The sequence below is a fragment of the Nymphaea colorata genome, chromosome 9 (assembly GCF_008831285.2).
Source record: "Nymphaea colorata isolate Beijing-Zhang1983 chromosome 9, ASM883128v2, whole genome shotgun sequence".
NCBI lineage: Eukaryota > Viridiplantae > Streptophyta > Magnoliopsida > Nymphaeales > Nymphaeaceae > Nymphaea > Nymphaea colorata.
This window is the reverse complement of record NC_045146.1, coordinates 18,222,133-18,246,074: the sequence shown is the minus strand read 5'-3', so window position 1 is coordinate 18,246,074 and position 23,942 is coordinate 18,222,133. Positions and strand designations below refer to the sequence as shown.

Sequence of the window (23,942 nt, the reverse complement as noted above, 5' to 3'; positions counted from 1 at the left end):
CATTCGTTTGCAGTATAGAATTATGGGGAGGGGAGTCACGTTATGCCTGTCCTTTTGCTGTTTGGACATTTCGTTGGGAATACCATGCACATATGCACATCAATTCATATTAAAAAGGCAAAAGAAGTATATAAAATGATATTGGCATCAAAACCAAAGAGCAAACCATTAAAAAAAAGCTTAGTTTATGTGGAAATCACATATTATATAGTATTAAAGAGTAGATGGATTGCTACCCATCTCATGATCATCATCATCCTCCTTGGTGTTAAGACTTCATCTCCACTTCTCTCTCTCTATTCAGACAGTCGGAAGAAACCAAAAGCAATAATCGTAGTAGCAGAGGAGGTGCCAAAAGACAAGGTATAAAAGCACTTCATGGGCATGCCCATTTGACTTACTGGTTTTTCTACGTCAATTCACCGCACTTCTGTTTGTCCGGTTTCCAAGCAATCGGAGAAGTTGAAGGCAGTGATCTTTTGGCTGCTATTGTATTTATGCTGCTTGGTTATCATATAGCGTGCATTGATCTTGAGGATTAAAATTGCAGTGTCTGATAATGTTAGGTGTTTTTCTTTCCTTCTGTTTCTTGTGTTGATTGATGGTGGCGGCGGCCATTAGAGAACCTCCCAACCTTGGCTGGAAAACCTTTTGAAGGTGGAGGGATGTCGAGGGAAGAACTGCAGAGTGCTTTGTCGTCTTCAATGTGTGGATTTGCTCCGGAGATTGCTGCTTATACGAGCAATCCGCAGCAGCAGGGCACGGTCAAGAGGAAGAGAAATCTTCCAGGCACTCCAGGCAGTAATCTTCTTCCCTCATCTACCTCCTAAAAATCTCCTATGTAGATAGGCTCAGAGAGAGAGAGAGAGAGAGAGAGAGAGAGAGAGAGAGAGATGAACGAACGGAAACACCCAAACAGCTCATGTTCCGGTGAGCTCAGGTCATTTACCAAGCCGACCAATGTAATAATTATACTTTGTTTTTCTTTAAAATTTCGTTTGCTTTCTCTCTCTCTTTCTCTCTCTCTCATATAGGCCATGATGATCAGACTTTTGGCATCGAAACTAGTTAAGAACTTATTTTGATATATAGCTATGATGAACAAACTTTCAGCATCAAAACTAATTAAGGACTTATTTTGATATATAACTATGATGAACAAACTTTTAGCTTCAAAACTAGTTAATCGAACTTATTTTGATATATAGCCATGATGATTAAACTTTTAGCATCAAAACTAGTTAATAAAACTTATTTTGATACCAAAATTTGGCTTTTAATATGGTTTTAGCATTAAATGGACATGCCATAAATAGTTGCAGCCTTCATAGCTTAGAAACCTCAACCCATAGACATCTGTGCACACAGAATGAATCTTATACCAAAACTTTGTTCTAAAAATTGCAAACTCTCGTGTGCTATATCACAGACCCTGAGGCGGAGGTGGTTGCCTTGTCGCCGAAGACTCTCATGGCTACGAACCGGTTTGTCTGCGAGATCTGCGGCAAGGGCTTCCAGAGAGACCAGAACCTGCAGCTCCACCGGCGCGGCCATAACCTGCCATGGAAGCTCCGGCAGAGAAGCAGCAAGGAGTTGAGGAAGAGAGTGTACGTGTGCCCGGAGAAGAGCTGCGTGCACCATGACCCCACTAGGGCGCTTGGTGACCTCACGGGGATCAAGAAGCACTACTGTAGAAAGCATGGGGATAAGAAATGGAAGTGTGAGAAATGCTCGAAGAGGTATGCAGTTCAGTCTGATTGGAAGGCACATTCTAAGACTTGTGGAACCAAAGAATACAGGTGTGACTGCGGCACACAGTTCTCCAGGTCAGTGATACCATGTATTTTTCTTCATGCATATTGTTCTCTACCATAGTCTTTTGGCTGAGCCAAAGGATTACGATTCATGGAGCCCGAAAGAGCCGAAGGCCCCTACATTCTCCACACTCATGATTCTTCTTGGAGCCCGAAAGACCGAAGGCCCCTACATTCTCCACACTCATGGAGGTCTTGGATTATGTTGGTATCAGTAATGGCATATCAATTCTTATATAGTGAGAGAATGATAACTATTACGAAGAATCACCCTGTCATCTAACCAACACCATCCATTTAAACTAAATGAATGATTGAAAACAATGAAAAAATGATGTAGACTAATACTCCATAACAAAAATATCAATCACATTTTTCTCATTTGTTTTATTCATAATCGTTACAATATATATATATATATATATATATATATATATATATATATATATATATAAGAAGATAATAAAACATGTGTTTTTGTTGCATAATCATATGCACTTTGAAATTAAAGTTTCTCCTAGTAGATTGAAATTGGTATACGGTGTTCATCATTCTCTTCTCCTTAATAACGTGATGCGATATATTCTTCATCATATACAGAAAAGACAGCTTCACGACACACAGAGCATTCTGCGATGCACTGGCCCAAGAGACATCAAGAGTTGCACCGGACCCTTTTGTGGTGCAAGTTTCACTGCCTCCTACTTTTCCTCCCCTCATGAGAGGCAGCGATAGTCAGTGGCTCAGGGCCATGGACGCCGGCCGGCTTCCTGTCTCCGGCCTGCATCAACTTCTTCCGTCCAACCCGGCCGATGGGTACACAAGCTTTCTTAACAGCTGCTTGGCGGCCAAAGGGTCCGCGATGGAGTTCGGAAATTGTTCATCACTCTATGGCGCGGGCTTGGTGCTCACCAGCTCTTCCTCTCCCACTGCAACAACCAGCAGATCGTTCAGCACGCCTGCCAGCATCGTCACAGCTTCCGGCCTTGGTGCCGGCAGCAGCAGCAATAGGTTCCATCAGTACCACCAAGAAGTCGCTCACCCTGCTTCTGCCCATATGTCTGCAACTGCACTGCTGCAGAAGGCAACAGAGATCGGAGCAATGTCGATAACTGATGCATTTCTTCGCGGAAACTCGGCAGTACTGGATCAAGGACCGCAGCCATTTCTTGGAAACCACTCTGTGGGGCTACTGCAACAAGAACAGAGTCTTCAGAAAAACACAGAGCTCAGTAGCAGTAGCACTGGTACGTCTCGCAGCCTTAGGAGTGAGATGATGGTTCGCAAGCGCGATAGTGGAGATGGAGAGACGAGGGACTTTCTGGGTGTCGGCGATGGTGGAAGCCTTTTCGTGATGCCAAAGTCTAATGTCTTCATAAACTAGCTATGAATGGTTGTACTTACAGAGGAAAAAGAAGACACTGAAAAATGGTTGTTGTTTCTTAATTGTACGAGGCCATGAACCATTTAGATTCATTTTTTTAAAAAATCAGATCTCTTCATATCATATGAACAGTATCAGGGACTACATGAATGCACCTACTCCTTGTGGAGATTTACTCGTTGATACTTCTTCAAGCTTCTTTTCTGATAGTTTAAAGCTGGAAGTATGCATATTTGCATTATTCAGTGACTATCAAGTTTTGAATCGAGTTAAGCATAATGCATATATACGACTGGCTATATTTCTTCCTATATCAAGTTGTGGCAATATTTTATGGCTGCCATATGTGCCAAATCCAACAAATCTAAACAATATGAGTTTGATAACTTTAGAATCTTGTCAAGATATGTCAGCTGATGATGATCTTGCTGACAGATCAAGACGAATGATATACAAGTTGGTCCACGGGGGATAGTGTTTCCATTTAGATTACTTTTTTTTTCTAGAAAATTTTGCTAAAAGTCGTCCAGGTTTCAACTTTGAAACTTTACCTTTGATAACATCAGTTCAATAAACAATTCACAACAAACCGCTCCATTCCATAAATGTTGGAAAACGTTGGTAGGCAAAAGCACCATTACATCATTTTTGTTGCCTTCTGTTCCCTAATTTTCACTTTAATAATCGTAGGACGGGATCATTACTCTCTTCTTCAGGTTTTTGAGTGTGGATGAGGCTAGCTTTTTTGTTTTGTCATCTCAGAAGAGAAATGGTTTCCACTGGATTTTCCAACGAAACAAAATTTGTTGTTGCTGATCAAATTTGTTTAGGGTTCCACAAGCAAAAATCAAAGCTAAGAGCACTAAGATGTGTTGTAAATGAGAGATTACTATATCCATTTAAACAAGATAACAAAGCAGAGGAACCAGTTGGTGCAGAGTGCTGCGATTTTGGTGCCATGAGCTTCTCTGAGTGGTAGTGATGTATGTTTTCGTCGTTTGTTGGTTGCATATATAAACAAGTAGGAAGGAATGTGTGAAATGGAGCTAGTGGTAGTGATATATGTTTATAGCTCTTTCTTCTTTTGTTGGTAGCATATGAATAAGTAGGAATGCGTGGAACGGTAGCTCCGGCATCCTCTTTGTACTTAAAACTCACGTCTATCCATAGTTAGATGGATGGCGGTAAGCATAAAAGCCCGTTTCTGAATTTCCTGTAATCCTTAGGCAGTTAGGTATAATATAGGTAGGAGCGCATTTGTAAATGAATCCGACTGGTAGGCACCATTGTGTACATCACTCTATTTTCTAGCAAGTCAATCGGGATATGGTACAGCAGGACCGGTAATTAAGTATGTAACAGACCGGGTTAAGCTCAAATGTAACTATTACCAGATTCTCTTACCATCAGGATTCAGATTCAGATGTGCCAAGTGCATGTCAGAATTTTAATTTTTCACATGACCTAGGTCTGGGCATCAGTTAGACGAGATAATCGTCATATTTGGTAAGAAAAGCCAATATCAGATTCAAATTAGGTTATCAGAATCGCGACTCGCTCTTGTTGAAACTTCTTAGGGCATCTTTGAGTGGTGACATAGGGGATGGAAGGGAAGGGAGACACGCCTTGATGCCCAGTCATGAGATGGGGCGCCACAGGTTTCAAGGGATGTTAAGATGAGACTAAGAGTCCCAAACTGCTCAATTTCGTGCTTGTTTGATGCCTTCTATTAGTTCTATAGTCGTACTTATGAGGCAGAGAAGTATAGTTTGAGACCCTATGTCCTCCCACTCAAACACGTCCTTGGTGCACAGAAAATCAAAGTATTCTGGTTCAGACCCAAAAGTTGGTCTACCCTGTAGGAAACGGCTGGATATCTTTCTGTGCACAAGTTAACTGGGTGAAATTTCAAGACTGAGCTCTCCCCTTCCACCATTGAAGAACGTAAAAGTAGGGGTCTCCTAGATTTTGACCTTTTTGCTGACCAGGTCAACCTGCAATAATCCGTCTGCAGTGCTTTTTTTTTTGTTTTTGGAAAACACCAAGGGTTGGCAAACCAAACTAAGGGACAGTGAGTATTTCTGGACTGCTTAAATTTGTCTTGAAATATTTTCTTAGGACACATAAAGGGTTAAATGAAGCTTTTCCTTAAAACTTCCTCTATGGGGGGAGGGGGAAAGAGAGAGAAACAGAGAATCTTAAATGCCTTGTGGAACTTCTTCCAACTAATGCAAAAGCTCTTGGATTTTTTTCCCCTTCTTCAAGCAGACAACCCTTTTTTCTGTATATTTACATTACATACCGCATTTAAAATGAAAAAAAAAATCAAAAATTGTGAAAATCAAAACGAATTTTCTAGATTAACTTTTTCCTTTTCTTTTCAAAATGGAATTCCTTTTATTACTATTAGAAGGAAATCAGCCTCGGAACATACCACTATCAATTCCCAGCGATCAGTAGGTTAATCCATCCTCCATGCTCAGGTGACCAAATATCAGCTGCATATGCCGAAAAGATCTACAAAATCGGCATCTGCTACTGTGTTACATTTGCAGAAATCGGAGATTGAGCTTGCTCTTTTGATCAGTCATTTAGTATAGAATCAGCCCCGCCAAGTTATGCAACACTAACCTCATTAGCTAGGCATCTGCCTCTTGCAATTTCCTGCAAAGTGTAATGGAAGGGGACATTAGACATCAAGCCTAAGAGAGTATGATAACAATTTAAGACAACACAAAAGGGTAGCGCAGATGAATAACTTCTTACCAACATGTTACGACACGATAGGTACCCAATTCTACTACACATGAATCATTATGGGAGTGACTTAAAAAGAAAAGAAAACAGAAAGACGCAAAACTAAGGAGTCACGATCGATAAGAAATATCCTCAGGTCAGACATATCAGTGGATCAGATCCATATTACTCCCTTCGAAGGCTAGCATTTGATCCAAAGTATACTCAGGAGTCATGGGATTTGTGCACCATCAAATCTCGCTGCCATGGCACCAGAGAAGCAAGCTCCCACCACCACAGATCAAGGATCTAAACAGGTTCCAAACACGGTAGCTGCAACGTGATTGGATGGCAGGTGGATAATTATTCCGAAAAGTTTAACTTATACCCAAATTCAAGTACATCTCAATACCAACTACCAAAAACGGTCCCATCAATCAACTTACTGGACTTTCTTGGTTGGACTGTTTAGAAGCTAGTCTGAGGCAATTCTGTCCTCAAAGATAACAATGTTAGCCACATCTTTGAAACCAAGCAGACCACTCAGAAGAAATCAGATGTTAGGGTTATAGTGTTCCTAATTTCCATCCAACAGTCTTCAAAAACATTCCATGAAAACAAAATAAATCTTAGAATAAAATGTAGTGGAAAGTATACCTCAAGCGGTGAGCAAGTGCAATGTGATCAAGCATCATCTTGACATCCATGGGTGCCCAAGCAGCTGACACCAACATAATTTAGTTCTAACAATCACAAGGAAATCTCTAAAAGGTGCCTGATCAGAGAACAGAGACAAATATGCTCAAATTTGCAGTGGAGGTCAACATCATGTCCTGCATCTGAAAGCAGAACAGCGTAATCTCTAATAAAAACTTTAAATTCTGACTGGAAAGGAGCATTTACGGAACTTCTGTCTTCCAAGTGAGAATTACATTCAGTTGGCACAAGTTCCATTTCCATTTTTATGGGCCAGTTTGATGTCTCCTTGGAACCAGTAGCACTTCCAACTGGACACAGGCAGTATCTACTAAGGGTTTGGTCTGTCATGCCTGTACTATAAGCATTTTCCATGTCATTATTGGTTTCTTTTGCATAAAGTTTCCTTATCGCTGCCAAAAAAATTGCAGAACATGACGCTACAACATGATGAGCATCCTCTAGAGTAGTGTGAGCTGCAGATTTCCAGCGAGTCATTAGAACTTCACGAATAAGATGATAGACCAGATGCAAGCACTTAGAACAACATTCATATTGGCACAAATAGCTGGAACTGGCAGATGAAGGACTGAAGCTTTTGGATTTAGTTTCAGCATGACCATTTGATAAATCTGCACAACCAGCAATACCATCATCAGAACTGCAAATAGTGGTCAATACAACATCAGCATTTGATTGTTCAGAGAACACAAGCTTGCCATTAATCATCTCACGTGAAGCAACATTTGCTTCCTCAAGTTTCAAATGATCATCTGCAGAAACCTTGTCTGAAGTGCTCTGTGTAACTAGCAAAACATTATCACTGCCAGAAGTCTGAATGTGTATAACAGCATTACAAGGATGTTCAACATCCATCTCCACAGGCATCTCTTCTTCGCCCAAAGCTAACTCTCTAACACTAGAAATGGAACCATCAGGAGCATTAGTTCCTTTATGGAGAGCTGCATCCACACCATCTTCTGGGGTCATTACAGGACCAAATTGCTTTACATCCTCTACATATCCATGTTCAATTATGTTCAGATGACTTCCTTCGCAGTTGGCAGGAACGGCTTTGTCTGTTTCATTAGGAAAGTTCCCACTTTTCTCATAAGCATCAGTGCAAGTACTTCCCTTGGAAGAAGGATGAGAATCCACGTCCAAGATTTGACCATCAAGCTCCAATCTATAAAACAAAAGGAACTTGTAATGGAGAAAAAACAGATACACACACACACACACACAGAGATGCAATGCAGAATAGAATATCATAGGGAAAATGATAAACCTTTGTGTAGAATACGCCCAGGTGTTGACCACATCTTCCAGATAGGCCACTTGAGACAAAACACGCAGAAAACGATATCTATCCTTCCCATCAAGAATCTTAGCTCTAATCTGTGCAACTAAAAGTTCAAGAACCTTCCTGACATCCAAAGCAACCTCCAATACAGTTTTATATGCACCCCTGTAAGCCAACAAGCCAACAGCCACCAAGCCTCTCACAACAGAACTAGATTCTACACTTCTGTTCTTAGCAGATCTATCCTCTGATGCAACAGATCTTTGTGATGCACAAGGACGTGCTACGCAAGAATTAAATGGCCAACCCTTCCATGGCCCATAAGTATCTGTACATGGACCTTCTTTAAGTTTTGATGTTACCCAACAGAGCTCTGCAAAATGTGGATATTTTAGGATCTGAAAGCCAAATGTGGCTATAGCCAATTGCAAGGATTTCATCTTGATACTGGTCTTGTGAGAAGGAATACTTGAATCAGACCCTTGATTCGGCTGCACAGATGATTGCACAGCAGATGCCACCGCCTGAAATGACCTATTGTCACCATTCCCACATTGCATAGAAAGGTCATGTTCGCTACCTTTTGAAGCAAATGCTTCTGGATGGGTTGCAATTGAAGTTTCATCACCACCCCTATGGTTTCCCGGTAGGCATCTGTGAGTTGGAAAACTACCCACTGCAGTGTCAAAATGGTCCGAAGCAGGATGCTTTTTGTTATGGATTATCTGAATATATAGACAAATCAAATCTCTGGATAGTTTCTCAGCAGAGATATTACACATCATGTCCCAGTTAAATCTCCCATCAAGATTAACCAAAAAGAATGGCTCTTTCCTTGCCGAGGTTGTCTTGGGTGCAAGGGTAAGCATGTCATTCTTAAAGAAAGTTTTTACCCTGAGAGGGAGAACATGACTTGGCATCTCACAAGTAGCCTGAAAATAGAAGGATACAAACGTGATTTTCCAGCATTATCCACTCCCAGACTGAGCAATTAGAATATAAAATCAGAAATGAATCGTAAATGCTGCAAGGAGTTAATAGCACCACAGAACCCAACCTACATTTTAATTCCTCTAGGCAGAAAGGAACATCTTCGCATAGAATCATATATAGACAGATCCAAAGAAACAACTTTCCAAAACTATATTTTAATTTCACTAGGCAGAAAGGCACACCTTCACATAAGACCATAAAAATAAATTCTGAGAAACAATTTTCCAGTTATAAAAATGTGAAAGGCAACATAATGCTTTCAAGCAACATTTATTTGGATAAAATTAGTAGCGGCTCAAAAATAATTATTTTTCTTTTATTTATTTTCTAAGTCTACCTAAATGCACTCCTGATACCTTCAGTTGTCATAATGATATGGCCGAAATTATATTTGAAACATTTCTTCTTTCATGAATAAAGATATCACCAAATTCAGAAAAACCCCATTATAAACTGAAACTGCTTTGTTGGATTAATATCAACCACAAACATATGTTACATGCTAGATGTCCACGCATGCACAAGCAAGAAGAAATTTTACAGTCATCATCCTTTTTCTTAGACTCTAATTACAAGTGCATTCTGCACATGGAATTTTGAGCTACACACCTAGGTCTATAACCTAAAAGATGAGATCAGTGTATTTTTACATATTCCTTGTACACGGAAGGTATCACCACTAACTTGTGAGTCCATATTAAAAAAAGACAAAAGAATATAATTTATTATTAAAAAAAACAAATGCCTCCAAAATAAGCCTGGGCATCGGAACGGGCCGGACCGGCCTGATAAGGAGCGGGGCTTGGGCCAGCCCGACACCCGAAACCCAAACCCGGGCCTGGCCCGACCATTCAAACCCAAGCCCGAGCCCCAAGGCCGATTAAATTAATAAAATATATTTTAATATAAAATAATATATAAATATAATTAATTATAATAAATTATTACATTTATATATAAAAACTAATAAAATAAATATTAAAAATTTATCGGGCCCACCGGGGCTTATCGAACTCAACCGGGCTGACCCAATAAGGAGTTGGGCCAGCCCGGTGCCCTTTTTGAGGGGCCTGGGCCAGGGTACCCGCCGGCGGCCAGGTACCGTGCCCAACCTTACTCCAGAAGTAATAGAACAATGCCAAAAGATTGTTGAATAAAAGCATTTTCGCCAAGAACAGACATGTAAATTCAATACTGAGGTAAAGAGAAACTAGAAGCTGCAGATACGCATACAAGTAGAAGACAAAAGATTATTAGAAAGACTTCTAAGGTCTAATGAAGGAAAAGTTACACAAATTTGTTCAAAATTGTTTACGCCACTGCCACAAATGTTGGCGTTTTCTGAGAAACAGGAGAAAATGGGAAAATAGAGGAAAATGGAAATACAGGAACAATCACTATATTTTTAAAAAAACAAAGGTGCCAATGAATTTGTTTTTCACGTTTTTCAACAAGAAAATTCTAATATATTTGTGATTTGTTTGAGGTTTCTTTTAAAATCATATTATCTAAGCTGAATTTTTAACAAAATTTTTGCAAGAGAACGAGTGGAAAACCCAATTTTTTATTTTTTTATTAACTTTACATATTTAAAAAAAATAAATTACAAAATCTAGAAAAACAAACTTTTCAATTAATATTCGAGAAAAACCTCTCTGATAAAAATGCGAGAGTGATACTTGTAACAATGATTAAACATATTAATGCAAATAGCACTACTGGGAGTCTGGGAGAGTTACATGAGCCAAGAACTCAAAAGGACCAATGAACACCAAAGCTGTAAAAGGTGCTACAAAAGGATCTGGAATCACTAAGATGGTATCCACAGGAAGGAGTTCAATAAACAAACTCTATGACTGCTTGCGAAAAGCATGAAAAGGATTGTGCTGACCAACAAATGGTTTAGTATTTTAAAGGTTATGGATTGTGCATTAATGACCCTATCATTTCAAGGATTCTGTGGCTCCATTAAATAGATCACAGACTTCAAATGACATGTTATGCTTAAGATTAATTGGTTCAGCACCATATAAGCTTATCCAAAGTGAAATGCAACAAATAGCTCAATATATCATATGACTAGTAACCAATGCAGAACCTCTTTGATATAAAACTTCAAGGGCCTGTGTCAACTCTCTAAACAAGCATTAAACAAAAAAAAGGTGCTCTACTTGTACATAAAGTTCATGTACGATGCAACACAGTCTTGTGTTTTCTGCCTACGGATTTGTTCTCTAATTTAGATTTTTGTACATGAACACAAAAGCCTGAATCAACAATAAGGAATCAACATGCTCTTGAAAGAAAAATGTATAGATTTAGGAAAAACCATACCACAATAATCAATGAGGTAGAACACATTGAATCAATGTGCCCCACCAGTGAATTCCATGCCTCTGATGTGATTAAACCATTGTTTTCCAAACTGACTCCTAATTCTCCTGATTCTGTACAAATTGGCTCACACTTGAGGTTGTCAATGGCCCATAAATCAATTCTAGGCATGTAAAGTATGCATAAGCCACTCCTTTGACATTTCACTGCCATCAAAATATAATCATATTAAAAAAGTGTATTCCCTTAATCAAACAAATGTAATGAAGCAACCTTTTTGTATTTCTTTGTTTTTGCTATCAAGAAGTCTACATATCTCCAAAAACACAAGACTTCTACTGCTAAAAACAAAAATTTCCTCAAGCTAGGATATACCAACAAATTTTTGCATTATTAGGTGTTAATCCCTTCCTCAAGCTGCCAGTTTTTGTCATCAAGATAGGCTTTTCCAATGATCTGTTTCCTCATCCCCAAAAAGGTTATTTTCCTCAAGGGACTAAATGACCAATCATTTCAAAAAGAAATTATGCACTATGTACAGACTTTAAATTTGCTGCACAAATAGGATTCAGAAGGTGAACTACAATCACCAATCTTCAAAAGAATCTGATAGTAGAATGCATGTTTTCTGCGCAAATGGACTGGCGAAATGTATAAATCGAGAGAAACATAAAAATCTAGAAAGCAAACCATACACAAGAAGGAAGACATCTAAGCCAATAAACTCAAACAAGAGCAAGTTGTCCTTCATAAAGGCCTAATGTATAGCCTGATGCAATTCAAATGAGAATAAATGATATTTTAATGACCTATCAGCTTCATTATTTTACAATAGTATAGGCAGAAAATTCTAGGTTTCACCTTTTATGGATAGTTAAAGCTTCATCTGATCCAGAATAGGCTGAAAAAGGAAAAGAAAATAAAAATGAAGGATAGATCACTTGTGGAGATGATAGCAGATGGTAATTAAGTGAATATTTATGGTAGAAAATGAGAGATTAAGAACATCTATAATATTTTATTCAGCTATACATGTATCCTCTTAACAGTTCAGAATCCCTCCACAAGAAAAATTATGGTAGCAGAAAGTTTAGCTGCCACCAGTATTTGATTTTCTTGGTTGTTATTGCACATGCAAGTATTATGCCAAAGCTATTGCACTGCGACTCATGAAGATAAGCAGGAACTAAATTATGAAAAATTAATATATGCAAGGAGAATGTGCTAAGACTTACTCAGAATGTTTGTTATCCCCTGAACTAAATCTCCTCTCCCTTCTTGAGATATTGTTGCCAGATTGACTTTGTGGATTTCAACATTGCCCTCAAAGCCATGAAGAACACAAGAAGCCAGATGCTTTTGACCAGAGCTAGGACTACCAGCAATCAACACCCGAAATCCTGTTCTATTTTTCTCCAAAAGGTGTGCACGATTTGAAGGAATACCAGATAGATGAACTTTCATATCAAAAACATCAGATATCTCACAGTCATTATCAGCTAATGAAAAATTTTCAGAGGCACTAAACAAGATATTGGCACCTATCAGCCCAATTGAAGAAAGACTCTTCTCCACTTCTAATGCAGTATCTGACTCTTGTAACGGAGAACATAGATTAGACCACCATGAATTAGATGAACCATGTTTGACTACCATAGTAGAAAGAAGCATATCCTTTATCTTCTTTCCCGCCTTTTGCAACAGAGGAGGCAAGAAAATGAACTCATCAATGTACAAAGAAACAAGCAACTGCACAAAAGGCTTCAGTAAGCATGGAACAAGATCAGCCTGAAGAGGAGAAGTGAGCACGTCATTTGCAGCTATGCCTGCTTCTCTACGAGAACATGGAGGAGGGGCACATGCGAGGGCATTCAACCAATCTTTTTCTTCCACAAAAAAAGATGGAAGTGCACAACGATTGCCATTAGAAGGCTGCTTCTCTGCAGCAGCTAAAATCTCCTGCAAGGGACAGTTTCTCTTCAAAGCAATCATTGCGGCCTGGGTGCAAAGAGCCTGCAAATCTGCACCAGCATATCCAGCAGTTTCTCTAGCAATCCTCCACAATAGAGAGCCAGAAACAGCTTTAGGCCATTTCTGAGTATGAAGAGCAAGAATAGCAGAACGATCTTTCAATGATGGTAGAGGAAAATAAATTTCCCTGTCAAATCTCCCTGGCCGCCTCAATGCAGGATCTATAGAATCAGGACGATTAGTTGCGCCAATTACTATGACTGATCCTCGAGATTTTAAGCCATCAAGGAGAGCAAGAAGAGTTGATACAACAGAGCTATGAGTCTGATCTTGTTGCTTCGAGCGAACAGGTGTTAAACCATCGATCTCATCAAAAAAAATTATGGACGGTTGACATTTCTCCGCAACATGAAATAACAATCTCAGTTGTCGCTCAGCATCACCCACATACTTCCCTAAACAATCTGCACCTTTTCGAGCAAAGTATGCAATCCTTCTCTCCCCACGAGAGCAAGCCCCTACTAGCGCACGCACAACAAGTGTCTTACCTGTCCCAGGATATCCATGCAAAAGGACTCCCCTGGGAGGTGTAAGCCCAAGGTTACTAAAATATTCAGGATATAGAAGAGGCAATATGACAACCTCTTTCAGGCACTGCACAACATCTTCAAGCCCTGCTACAGATTCCCAGCCCTCAAATAGACTTTCACCACCAGAACCTCCAATGTATATCGGTAAAATTCTTGAAATATCTCGATGGAGTCTCTTGCCTTCACGCTTCAGAAACTCTTCATCCTCGCCACAGTTCTCAAGCCATTTCTCCTCTGCCTCCAGGTCCTTACGCCGAGCATCTGCTGACTTCTTCCTCGTATCTGCCTTGATCTTTCTTACTTTCAGTTTGTTTATCCTTTGGAAGTACTGGTTACCTAGAGGCTGAAAGAGATGGCGATGATCTGTACATGCTATAAGGAATTTACGATGGTCAAAGACACAACCATCTGCTCGTCCACAGGGCTGCAAGGAAAAGAAGAGTGCTGGTAAGTAGAAGATGCACGTCCAACCAAAGAATATACTGTGTTCCAAAAACATGTGACAAAAATGTGAACAAAAACAGGGAAGTAATGCAGACCAGGTGATAGGTTCTAGGGCACCGGTCGACTCGACATCCAATGGTCGCTCCTGGCCTCCCACATCGGCTACACTTCAATGCTCTTCCTCTGCAAAGTGCTGCTCTGACATTTTTCAGACACCCCACACCAGAAAAATAAACCTGTAAGGAAGTATTCATAATTATAAAAGGTCAAAGGCACTACATGGTCTACATATGGCAAGAAGTAAATAGTCTTGCAAGACCGTTAATTGCATGATTATGTCAGTAAACAATCCGACTCTCAGGAACCTCCATGAGAAACCACCAGCATATTTGTTCTTCAACCAACAAATGGATCATTTTGACAGTGTAAAATGTTAACAGGATATTAGTATATAATATGAATTTGGGAATATTTAAGACCATTGATGCTAAGAGTATCATGGAATTAAATGCCAACATATATCTATGACAATAACTATCATAAAATGACACCTAGAAATCAAGTTTAGAAAAACAGAGGTATACCTCGGGGCTCCAAACAGCACAATGTTGATGGACCCAGACACCAGCAATGCCAAAGCGGTCATGTATGGGGCCCAAAAGTCTCCCAAGCCAACCAGGTTCATCACCAAATCCATCCCATATGTCATAGTTAGGCTCTTCTGAAGCTGATAAATTATATGCCTCAATATCGCTCCCATTACATTCATGAGACCATTTCTTTGGAGGTTTCCCATCAACACCACAGCCACATAACCCACATCTTCGGCCTTCCACCCAATCATTCTTTTCAAGGTTATCGCTTGGCAATTTATTGACATCCATTTTGTCCTCTTCAACTAAATCATTTGCAGCACTAGTTCCTGAAGCAACATTTCTTGAGTTGTCCTCAATTGTGTCCTTAACTGGATCCCCACCAGGTATACCTGATAAAACAATCTTTTGAGTGTCAACAAAATTGATTTCTCCCTCATTTTCAGCTATGGCCGAGCCTCCAGAATGACGGGCCCTGGGAGATGGCACATTATGCTCATCAACTTGAGCATCAGCATCTAGTGGTAGTGCTTTTACTTGCTCTTTTACCCCATGAACAATGTCTACCTGATCATGTTGATACACTGATCCATGTGAAGCATCAGGACGGTTATGTAAATCTATTGGAGGATGCATCTCTGTATCATTAAAGGCAAGTGGCTGTTTTGCATCTGTGGAACGTCTAGCTGCAAAATTCTTAACAGATGCATCATAATGGAGATCTGCTTGAGAAATATGAACTGAATCATTGACTGCAGAACTGTTTTCCAGATCAGTAAGGTGGGATATCATGTCAGATTTCTCAACATTCTGATTTTCTGTACCATCATGCACCATTTCAGTGTGTTCTCCTCTACTTACATCTTGCCATCCAGTGTTGTCCGCGCAAATGTCACCATTCACTACAGACCGGTTCTTCTCTCCAATTTGAACGATAATTCCTGTATTGCTTTCATCAATTTGATCACGCTGTAATTTGACTGCTCCATTGTCTTCATCATGCGTTACTACAACTACTGCAGTAGGACCACCAGCTTTTTGTGTTCTCAATTCATTCAAATCACTCTTCTTGTCAATATCAACATGACTATCTTGTCTCGAAACCATTGTTTTAGGCATTTTATTTCTACTTCCACTGTCATCACTTCTTCCAATGAACTTGTTGCGCTCATCATCAACTATGCTATTCTTTTTTCCTCTAGACTCTATTTTTTTCTTACTAAAAATTCTGAGAGAACGTCGACCATGTGCTATACAAGTGTCGCTAGATTCATCATCCGATGATTCATGAGAACAGGAGTCATTGCCATCTACGTAATTGTTCACACCAGAGGATCTCCCCCCATCAAGATCCATACTCTGTCCACTGCTGTCATGGGAACTAGTCGACTCATCAGACTCACTTTCCCCCCTGCCAACCTTGTCAGCCACAGAAAATCGATCAGTCATCCCCCTGGTCGATTCCTCTACCAAAGAACCATTGTTCTTCGTCTCATCCAGTCTCAAGATACATTCATCAATATCCCGCAGCAGTTTCCTTTTACTCTGTCTCGGTCTTCCCTTGCTCCCAGTTATAGGACTCCCCTTTTCCTCCTCGATCACAGGTCGCTTATGCCTGGACCGCAGCCTGACATCCCAATCAATAGAAGCATCTGCGTCGACGATGAGAGACGGCGATCTCAGCCTCTTTTTTCGCATTCTGTCACCCAAACCAATCGGGCTTTTGCTAAATGAACCATTCGTCCTACCTCCTTTGCCGATTCTTGAGCTGTGGGACGAAGGAGGATCCCGGTTAACGGCCTTACGAATGCGGGAGCTCCTACGGAGACCGTATTCGTTCGATGGACCGCCATCGTCCCCATTTTCCCCGGAAGGCACACCCTCGTCAGGCTTGGAACTATTGGTACTTCTACTAGGCGGAGAATCAGAATGGATGTCAAAAAGTTTCTTACGCTTCTTGGTAGGTGTCCATCGATCGCATTCACAGGCGCACGGCCGAGGAAGCTGATGCTTCCTCCTCTGCGATAAACGCATCGCGTATACAAGAAGTAACGCCAACAATCTACGACAGAATCGAACCGGAAATTATCCGTAGGTTCAGCCAGAAACAAGCAACATCAAATCCACGCCCTAATCTTGAACAAAAACAGGACAAAAGGAACGCGCAAACCTTGTAAGTTCTTCTTATGAACCTTGTGATTTTCGAGAACGTTTTAGGATTGCATAATCAACTGGAGATGCCGAAGCCATTGGATGAACGTCTCTGTGTATTTGGTATTTCCAATAGTGTGAAACTGCGAGAAAGAGATAAATTGGGGAGAGGATAAGAGGAGGGATTAGGGGAACGGAAGGAGAGCTAAGAGGAAGAAGACGAAGTGGATATCCGAAGAACGAAAGAAGAAAGTGCCTTCAGGTTTAGGTTTGGTCATGGCGTCCTTCCCCCTCCGTCTTTCTCTCCTGTGTAATCTTTGTTAACGATTTAATTTATAGGTTGCGACAGGCCAAAGCGGCGCTGCCCCCAAAAACTCGGCCGGGAACGGATCGGGTGCAACGTTCATTGCAAGCTCTCCTTTTTCCTATTGGACGAATGAGAAAAATAAAAAGTTAAAACACTTTTATAAATATTTTATTCCGAGTAATGTATTTTTAACATGGCAAAGGAAGTTTTAACATGGAAAAGGAAGTTTTTGGAGATCAACAAATTCTTTGTTAAACTATTAGGACGAATTAAAATTTCTTTTTCTCGTAAAAACAGATTTTTCCAATAATATATTCCTAGTGTTTGGGATATAATGATCGCCATTTTGAAAAGTTCGCACAAATTCTACGGTTGGAAAGTAAATGTGAAAACATTGCTTATCAATGTTGGTGGCTCACTTTTATTTTAATGAGTCAAATGCAAGAAAAACTCTATTCAGTGGTTGCTGTCACTGATTAAAGCTTACATTTGTGTGAATTGGTCAGTAATATTTAAAATATACAAATATATATAAATAATTAAAATTATAAAAATTCTTAAAATATTAAAAAACTAATCGCTTTTGTTTTTTCAAATAATTGACATTGTTTAAATCTGCCAGGGCTAACCGAAGGATTAGCTGAGTGGTAATTGGGCAATGCGTTTACTACTTTAAAGGAATGTAAAAGTTAAAATAAATCTGCCAATGACAGGTTGAGCCAACTTCCCCCTTCTTCCTTGTTCTAAGGTTTATGGTTACTTCGGAACTTGAGTAAACGTACAGTGAATCTGTCAACTAAAATGTCGTGTAATTTTTAGTCCAAAAATTTAACATTCATAGGAATCAAATTACCGCGCAACCAACTATGCTAAGCACCCTAACCTTGCTGGTGCATAATGGATATGAGTATTCATTATTTTAGAGGGGTGACACACATAATTGCTACTTGGGGAAGAACATAACAATTAAATTGTTGTGAGGGTTATCTTACGTCTGGTCGGAGCATGTCCAAATCTGACTCCACTGTCGATCCATATAGTTGATTCATATCCAAAACTTTCTCTTTTTCTTTTTTCTTTTACTCCTCTTCACTATGAGCTCGAGTTTTACTTCCCAATAAGCGTACAGGTGTAAGTTGTTGCCTGTTGAAATGGGTTACTATAACCTCATCGCTATCGACGACGCTGGAAAGATGTATGAACAAAAGCTTAAGGCGAAAATCACTAACATGAAATTATAAGATGGCATTCAAATTTCATGTCTGAAGTGAGGTCTCAAATGCAGAGCCGAAAATATGTAATTAACAGATAACCTGTAGTGTTCAGGTTGAGGTCTCACACGAAACCTCATGTTCAACTTAATGATGAAAGCTCAGTTTATGGCATAGATGTTAAGGAAAAAAAAATGAAACAACAAAAAACAGATCCTTTTTGGGTTTAATAACAAGACAGACAAGAAAGGCTTAAAGTAAGCAGACTTCTGCGGTTTAGCCATTGAAGAAGCCTACATCTGCCCTGCACAAGTTTTTCCACCATCCCTGTTTCGACTATTACTTGATTTAAGAGATCGTTTGAAATAGATAAGTTCCATGATTTGTATTACGACATCCTTTTTATTTCATATAAAAATACATAGTTGTACTTGATATTGGTAACCGACTCCAACTTGACTCCATCTGTGACTTCATTTGCTGCACCTGGTGCAAATCCTCTTGGATCTGATTACTCTTGTGTTTGATCCTTAGCAAGAAAGATTTTCTGTGTAATACAAATGTTCAACCATGAAAATAGTTGCACTTTCTAGTTCTCAAAATGCCAACGTGAAAAGCAAAAGGTTGGACTTCATTTTTTTTCTTTCGTTGTTCCTGTTATCGTTAGAATAACACAGGTTTAGAATGTCACGGTCCACATTCAAGAACACTGCTTATGAATTCTGCAATTGATGTCAAGGCCTTCTCTTCTACCTGAGCTTGAGTCACTCCATCTGATTTTAGTGTTTGCTTTCCAACTTTCAGAGAATGATCACCACCATCCACCACATGCAACTCATTGCGTGCCTTCATCTTCTTCCTGACAGCATTCAGTTTCTCCAGGGGGCACATTCCATCTTTGCTACCCTTCACAGAAAATGCGATCAAATGTTAACTTTGCTAGGCGTACACACTAAAAAAAATAATATGGCAACAAAAATCTATTGAACATTACAAAGAAACACAGCTAAACCAGATCGACATGTTTATCTCGCCATGCTTACTATAAAATCCCACAATATAGAAAACCCAACCGGATCCTTCAGGACAATATAAGGACAATTACAGTATCAGCACCAAGCATGTAGCAGGTGACAAAAATATCATCTTATTTAATTTGAACTGAAGATCATTTGTGATTTATTGAGCTCAATAGATGAACGCCAGCTTGGGTTATTAACATGTACAAGCTCGCACTGGTGCTCAAACTTGACTTATATAATAGGTAACAAGAAGTCAACCCTGAACATAGTTCAAGTAGCTTGACCCCTTGCACACCCATGCGTGCACCCAAAGCTGAAAGGACAGAGAGAACAAGAGGAAAGGCTCGAAATGCATAAATCATTTAAAGAGAAACTGAAATAAGTCAAATGATACCTGTACAAACATAGTGGGAGTGGTTAGTTGCAAGAGAATTTCATCTCGAATTGCTCCATTCATGCCCTGGATGATATCCAATGATAAAAAATTATAACATGAAAGTAGCTGCACATTTGATTTGAGTATATTATTTACTAATCATCTATAAAGCCGCTACTCTCTTGAGGATGACCAAGTTCATAGAAAGAAACTCACATTTAATACATCGCACTGAAGAAAGCTAACAGTCAATTAGTAAATGATATCATCAGTGTTGTTACTAAGCTTGAATATGACATAATCACATAAATATTAGAGAAATAAGATGACACAACGGGGAAATGATTTGGATCATCTAGATTGCTTCAGCATGACATCTACAGAGCTTTGAAGAACATAACCACGAGAGAGAGAGAGAGAGAGAGAGAGAGATCTGGCTGCTATCTACCGAGGAATAGATGCCACTCTGCTGCTGAATGGCCCTGCTCAAAGGCAACTTATCATGAGACAAATCTGACGTCATTTTAAATTGAACTTTGACAAACAGCTAATAATTTGTCCAGCACATGCATCAAGACAATAACTTATGTGAAATAACAATATGACAGCTAAAAGGTTGCAAATTAACATACGCAAATTTTGTGTACCTTTAGTGGATAGCCCAAACACAACACAGCTGACACTTGAACTTTCCCAGTGCAGGCTACCATACAACTCACCCTGGCAGACAGTGAAGGTAGAACCACAATTAATTAACATCTAACATGCTCTTCGCAGGTGTATAGGTTGCTTTTCAGTTACAAAGAAAAACAAACTGGAAAATAAAAGCTCTGACAAGTAGCCGTCAAGTTGGGATAACACAGGCAAGTATTGCCTTTCCACAATTACCCTGCAGCATGTTATGCATTTAAAAAGTGCTTATTTTTAAAACGTGCATCAAAATGTTACAGCCTTTTCGGGGGTCCCTTACGGTCGTTTGGCAACAGTAATGTTCTGTTGCTGTCCCATGAATCTGCTATAAAAAAATAGAGCTGATTCATGGACACTTGTTATAGTGTTCTGTGAACCTGCCCTAATTTTTGAGGTAGATTCATGAAATAGTAACAAGCGTTACTGTTTCCAAACAAGCTCTTAGGGACCGATTCACTTTGTTCAAACAACTGGGAAAAGGAAAAATATTATTTTTATCAGGAACATTGACATTGACACCAAATCCAGATCCTAAAATGTTTGGAAAGCAAGCTGGTTAGCAGGAGCTCAACATAGCTAAACGTAGGATTTGAAACCCACGGTAATTATACAAGTTGATGCACACCGTGGAAATATTTGGCTTCAAGGTTTCAACGATCTCATCTAACATTGAAACTTATTTTTCAACTGTCAGCCTTTATCTCAATCAAAACCACCACCCTTACATCCTTCTAGGTAAGTCAATTTGCAGCAGCACAAGCTCAAATACAATACCTTGAACCCATAGATTTTCCCACCAAAATAAGTGGATGCCCAGAAAATTTTGCAACAGCCTTCATTGCAACATCCAAATGGTGGTCAACTAATTTTTCTGCCTTTGGAGGAGCTGCACGCTTACCCTTTGAAATATCTGCCAATGATTAAACCAATGATATTTAAAAACTAGGTGAGCCAGATGAAATACAGGAAAAACGAAGGGATGCAGCCTAGCCTTAACATCCCCAAAAAGTGGACCAGATGGATGCTCGAAGCCTGACCTAGATGGTACAAATTGCAAACAAGCCTTATCAAGACTCAAAAAAAAATTTGCATGTCACAGCAAGAAACAAGTTCTTGAATGTGAAACTTGATTCAAACTCCTTATTTTACAAGAGTATCAAGCCAAACAGAGATTTGACTCAATGATATGAGTCTTGAGATACTGATGATAAATAAACACAGAGACAATTTTCTTGCAGCACTAAAGTGATAACAGGAAAAACGTTAAAACCAGACTCTCCCTTGCTGTGACAACAAATGAATGAGTTCTATGCATACATACTTACATGGATAGTCAAAAGTGACTACTTCAACGGCATGTAATGCTCTTCCTAGCATCTCTTTCCATCTACAACAGCAACAACAAAACATCCATATTAAATTGAGAAGAAGAACTACTATTAATTTCTAGTTTTCTACCGATGCATTGGCATTAATGGAAAGCCCCTTTCCATTCACTCACCTGAATATTTTTCTAAATTTTACATGAAAATTTTCGTACCACTAAGCATTTCAGTTCATGATTCTCACATCCAGAGATTAAAGCACCAACCTGTTACAAAGGTACTTCTTTCCATGGAAAATAAATGGAAATGCAAAACAATGCTGAATCTGAGACTCACAGGAGATGTTTTTTTTTTTTTCTTAAGTGTCACATGATTTACGAGCGTAGATGTAGAAGAAATCAAACACATACCCGGAACCCCCATGTAGATCTCAAGAAAGAAACGACCTGAAAAAATAGTATTAGGAGCAGCGAAGAGTGTCTAGAACTTCATGAAACTGCAAAGTGGAATATTTGTCTAATTGTAAAGCGGGTCGACGCTCTTGAAGTGGAAGATTTGTTCTGATTCTAGAGAGCAAATGACTCAACAAGATCAGTTGTGGAATATTCTCTCTTTATCTCCCTTTGATTGGCGCTGGGGCATCGACTAGCAGCCGTTTCTAACTTGAAATCGTTAACTGAGAAGAGAGCAACAACTGTCCAAAGTCGTACCCTGTCTAAAAGTATTTTAATTATCCCTCAAGACAATCTGACACCTGATTTCCTCATCGCTATTACCAACAAATACAGAATCGCAGGAAAACTTTTTTGTGAATCCTTACCAACCATCAACGGTTAAACGTTGAACCCCACGAGAGAAAGAGCCCGGAAAAACTGCTTGTATGGAGTTGTGGTTTAGTGGCAAAGGGAAGAACAAACAGCAAAGAAAGTAAAAGACCAAACACCCCCTCCCAATATAAAAAGGATTAACCATCCCAAGGAATGCTCCTCCAAACTTATTAATTCTCTCTTCACTACACTCAAATGGAAATGAGATTAAAGACCTCGCTCAACGAAATGAATTCCTTTTATTTTCCAATAGTTTCCATCATCTGGCGTTCTTCTATCATTTCACATCACCAGCTTTTCCGATAGAACGGAAAGTTCCCTACGGCGTTTCTCTCTCTTATTTTGCTTGCAAGATTCACGACCATCCCTGGAGGGAGATAGAAGGGTTCTCAAACAAGATAACAACCGTGACGACGGAAGAAAGGGACCATTTGACATCATTAGCGACGATAAATTTTCACCTGAATCCCCTCAAACGAGTTTCAGATCACCAAGCGGGGACAGCCGTAAAAATGGAAGAAGACCTTTCAGCAAGTCTTATATCACCAAGTGGGGAGAGGAAACACCAAAGGGAAACCACAAAACAAAAAGGAACATGTTTCCGTAAGAGAGAGAGAGAGAGAGAGCTAAGCATCCTCTCAACAAGTTTCAGGTCACCAAGTGGGGAGAGACAACACCAAAAGGCAATCAGAAAAATAGAAACGAGCAGGTTTCAGAGAGAGAGAGAGAGAGACCTAAGCATCCATTCAGAGGTAGAAGGAGCTCCGGCTCCATGAGCAAAGACAAGGACAGGGGAACGAGTGCCAACGTCTTGGTCATGAACCACCGCCGGTATCTGACTCTCGCCACTATCCCGGTTCACTTCCAACCCAGCCCCTTCCTCAGGAGCTTCCTCAACGCGTTGTCTCTTTGATGATCGGGTCCGCCCCATGGCGCGAGAGAGAGTTCGAGAGTGAGATGAGAGTGAAAGAGAGACTGAGGGGGACTGACGGACAGATTTTGGCCTCCCCGACCCTTCGTCTTCTCTGGTTTCCCGCTCCCGCCCTGGCACTTCCTGTCCCCCCGCCGTCTCGGGGCGATATTTTCTGCTAAGTCCCTACTTTTGGCTTAATTTCAAAATCCCTAGATGTCAACTTTCAAAAAAATTATTTGATACACGGAACAGTTTGAAGACT

At 39.8% G+C, this 23,942-nt stretch overlaps 3 protein-coding genes across 4 annotated transcripts; 1 reads left to right on the top strand and 2 right to left on the bottom strand.

Moving 5' to 3' along the window:
* Nucleotides 1-610: 610 nt before the first annotated feature.
* On the top strand, nucleotides 611-3,198 carry LOC116260641 (zinc finger protein NUTCRACKER-like). The gene is made up of 3 exons (XM_031639087.1): nucleotides 611-801; nucleotides 1,430-1,826; nucleotides 2,415-3,198. The coding sequence occupies exons 1-3, from the start codon at nucleotides 666-668 to the stop codon at nucleotides 3,196-3,198; spliced, it is 1,317 nt and encodes a 438-aa protein (XP_031494947.1). The 5' UTR covers nucleotides 611-665.
* Nucleotides 3,199-5,424: 2,226 nt separating this feature from the next.
* On the bottom strand, nucleotides 5,425-17,305 carry LOC116260014 (uncharacterized). 2 transcript variants are annotated; one of them, XM_031638071.1, is made up of 8 exons: nucleotides 17,029-17,305; nucleotides 14,850-16,920; nucleotides 14,361-14,501; nucleotides 12,496-14,245; nucleotides 11,261-11,466; nucleotides 7,919-8,865; nucleotides 6,592-7,816; nucleotides 5,425-5,862 (listed from the first exon to the last, which is right to left on the bottom strand). In XM_031638071.1, the coding sequence occupies exons 2-7, from the start codon at nucleotides 16,890-16,892 to the stop codon at nucleotides 6,685-6,687; spliced, it is 6,219 nt and encodes a 2,072-aa protein (XP_031493931.1). In that variant the 5' UTR covers nucleotides 16,893-16,920; nucleotides 17,029-17,305; the 3' UTR covers nucleotides 5,425-5,862; nucleotides 6,592-6,684. The 2 variants fall into 2 exon arrangements, with proteins under 2 accessions (XP_031493931.1, XP_031493930.1); XM_031638070.1 differs by having other exon boundaries at nucleotides 14,850-17,305.
* A 1,832-nt stretch (nucleotides 17,306-19,137) lies between these two features.
* LOC116260011 (uncharacterized) lies at nucleotides 19,138-23,806 on the bottom strand. Its single transcript, XM_031638066.2, has 6 exons — nucleotides 23,502-23,806; nucleotides 21,941-22,002; nucleotides 21,390-21,525; nucleotides 20,573-20,645; nucleotides 19,944-20,009; nucleotides 19,138-19,433 (listed from the first exon to the last, which is right to left on the bottom strand). The coding sequence occupies exons 1-6, from the start codon at nucleotides 23,696-23,698 to the stop codon at nucleotides 19,215-19,217; spliced, it is 753 nt and encodes a 250-aa protein (XP_031493926.1). The 5' UTR covers nucleotides 23,699-23,806; the 3' UTR covers nucleotides 19,138-19,214.
* Nucleotides 23,807-23,942: the final 136 nt, after the last annotated feature.

Coding starts and splice junctions, on each gene's coding strand:
- LOC116260641 (XM_031639087.1), top strand. CDS start 666: ATGTCGAGGGAAGAACTGCAGAGTGCTTTGTCGTCTTCAATGTGTGGA. Junction 802..1,429: donor TCTTCCAGGCACTCCAGGCA/GTAATCTTCTTC, acceptor GCTATATCACAG/ACCCTGAGGCGGAGGTGGTT. Junction 1,827..2,414: donor TGCGGCACACAGTTCTCCAG/GTCAGTGATACC, acceptor CATCATATACAG/AAAAGACAGCTTCACGACAC.
- LOC116260014 (XM_031638070.1), bottom strand. CDS start 16,892: ATGCGTTTATCGCAGAGGAGGAAGCATCAGCTTCCTCGGCCGTGCGCC. Junction 11,467..12,495: donor GGGGATAACAAACATTCTGA/GTAAGTCTTAGC, acceptor TTTTGATGGCAG/TGAAATGTCAAAGGAGTGGC. Junction 7,817..7,918: donor TGGGCGTATTCTACACAAAG/GTTTATCATTTT, acceptor TTTGTTTTATAG/ATTGGAGCTTGATGGTCAAA.
- LOC116260011 (XM_031638066.2), bottom strand. CDS start 23,698: ATGGGGCGGACCCGATCATCAAAGAGACAACGCGTTGAGGAAGCTCCT. Junction 21,526..21,940: donor AGTCACTTTTGACTATCCAT/GTAAGTATGTAT, acceptor AATCATTGGCAG/ATATTTCAAAGGGTAAGCGT. Junction 20,646..21,389: donor GGAAAATCTATGGGTTCAAG/GTATTGTATTTG, acceptor ACTGTCTGCCAG/GGTGAGTTGTATGGTAGCCT.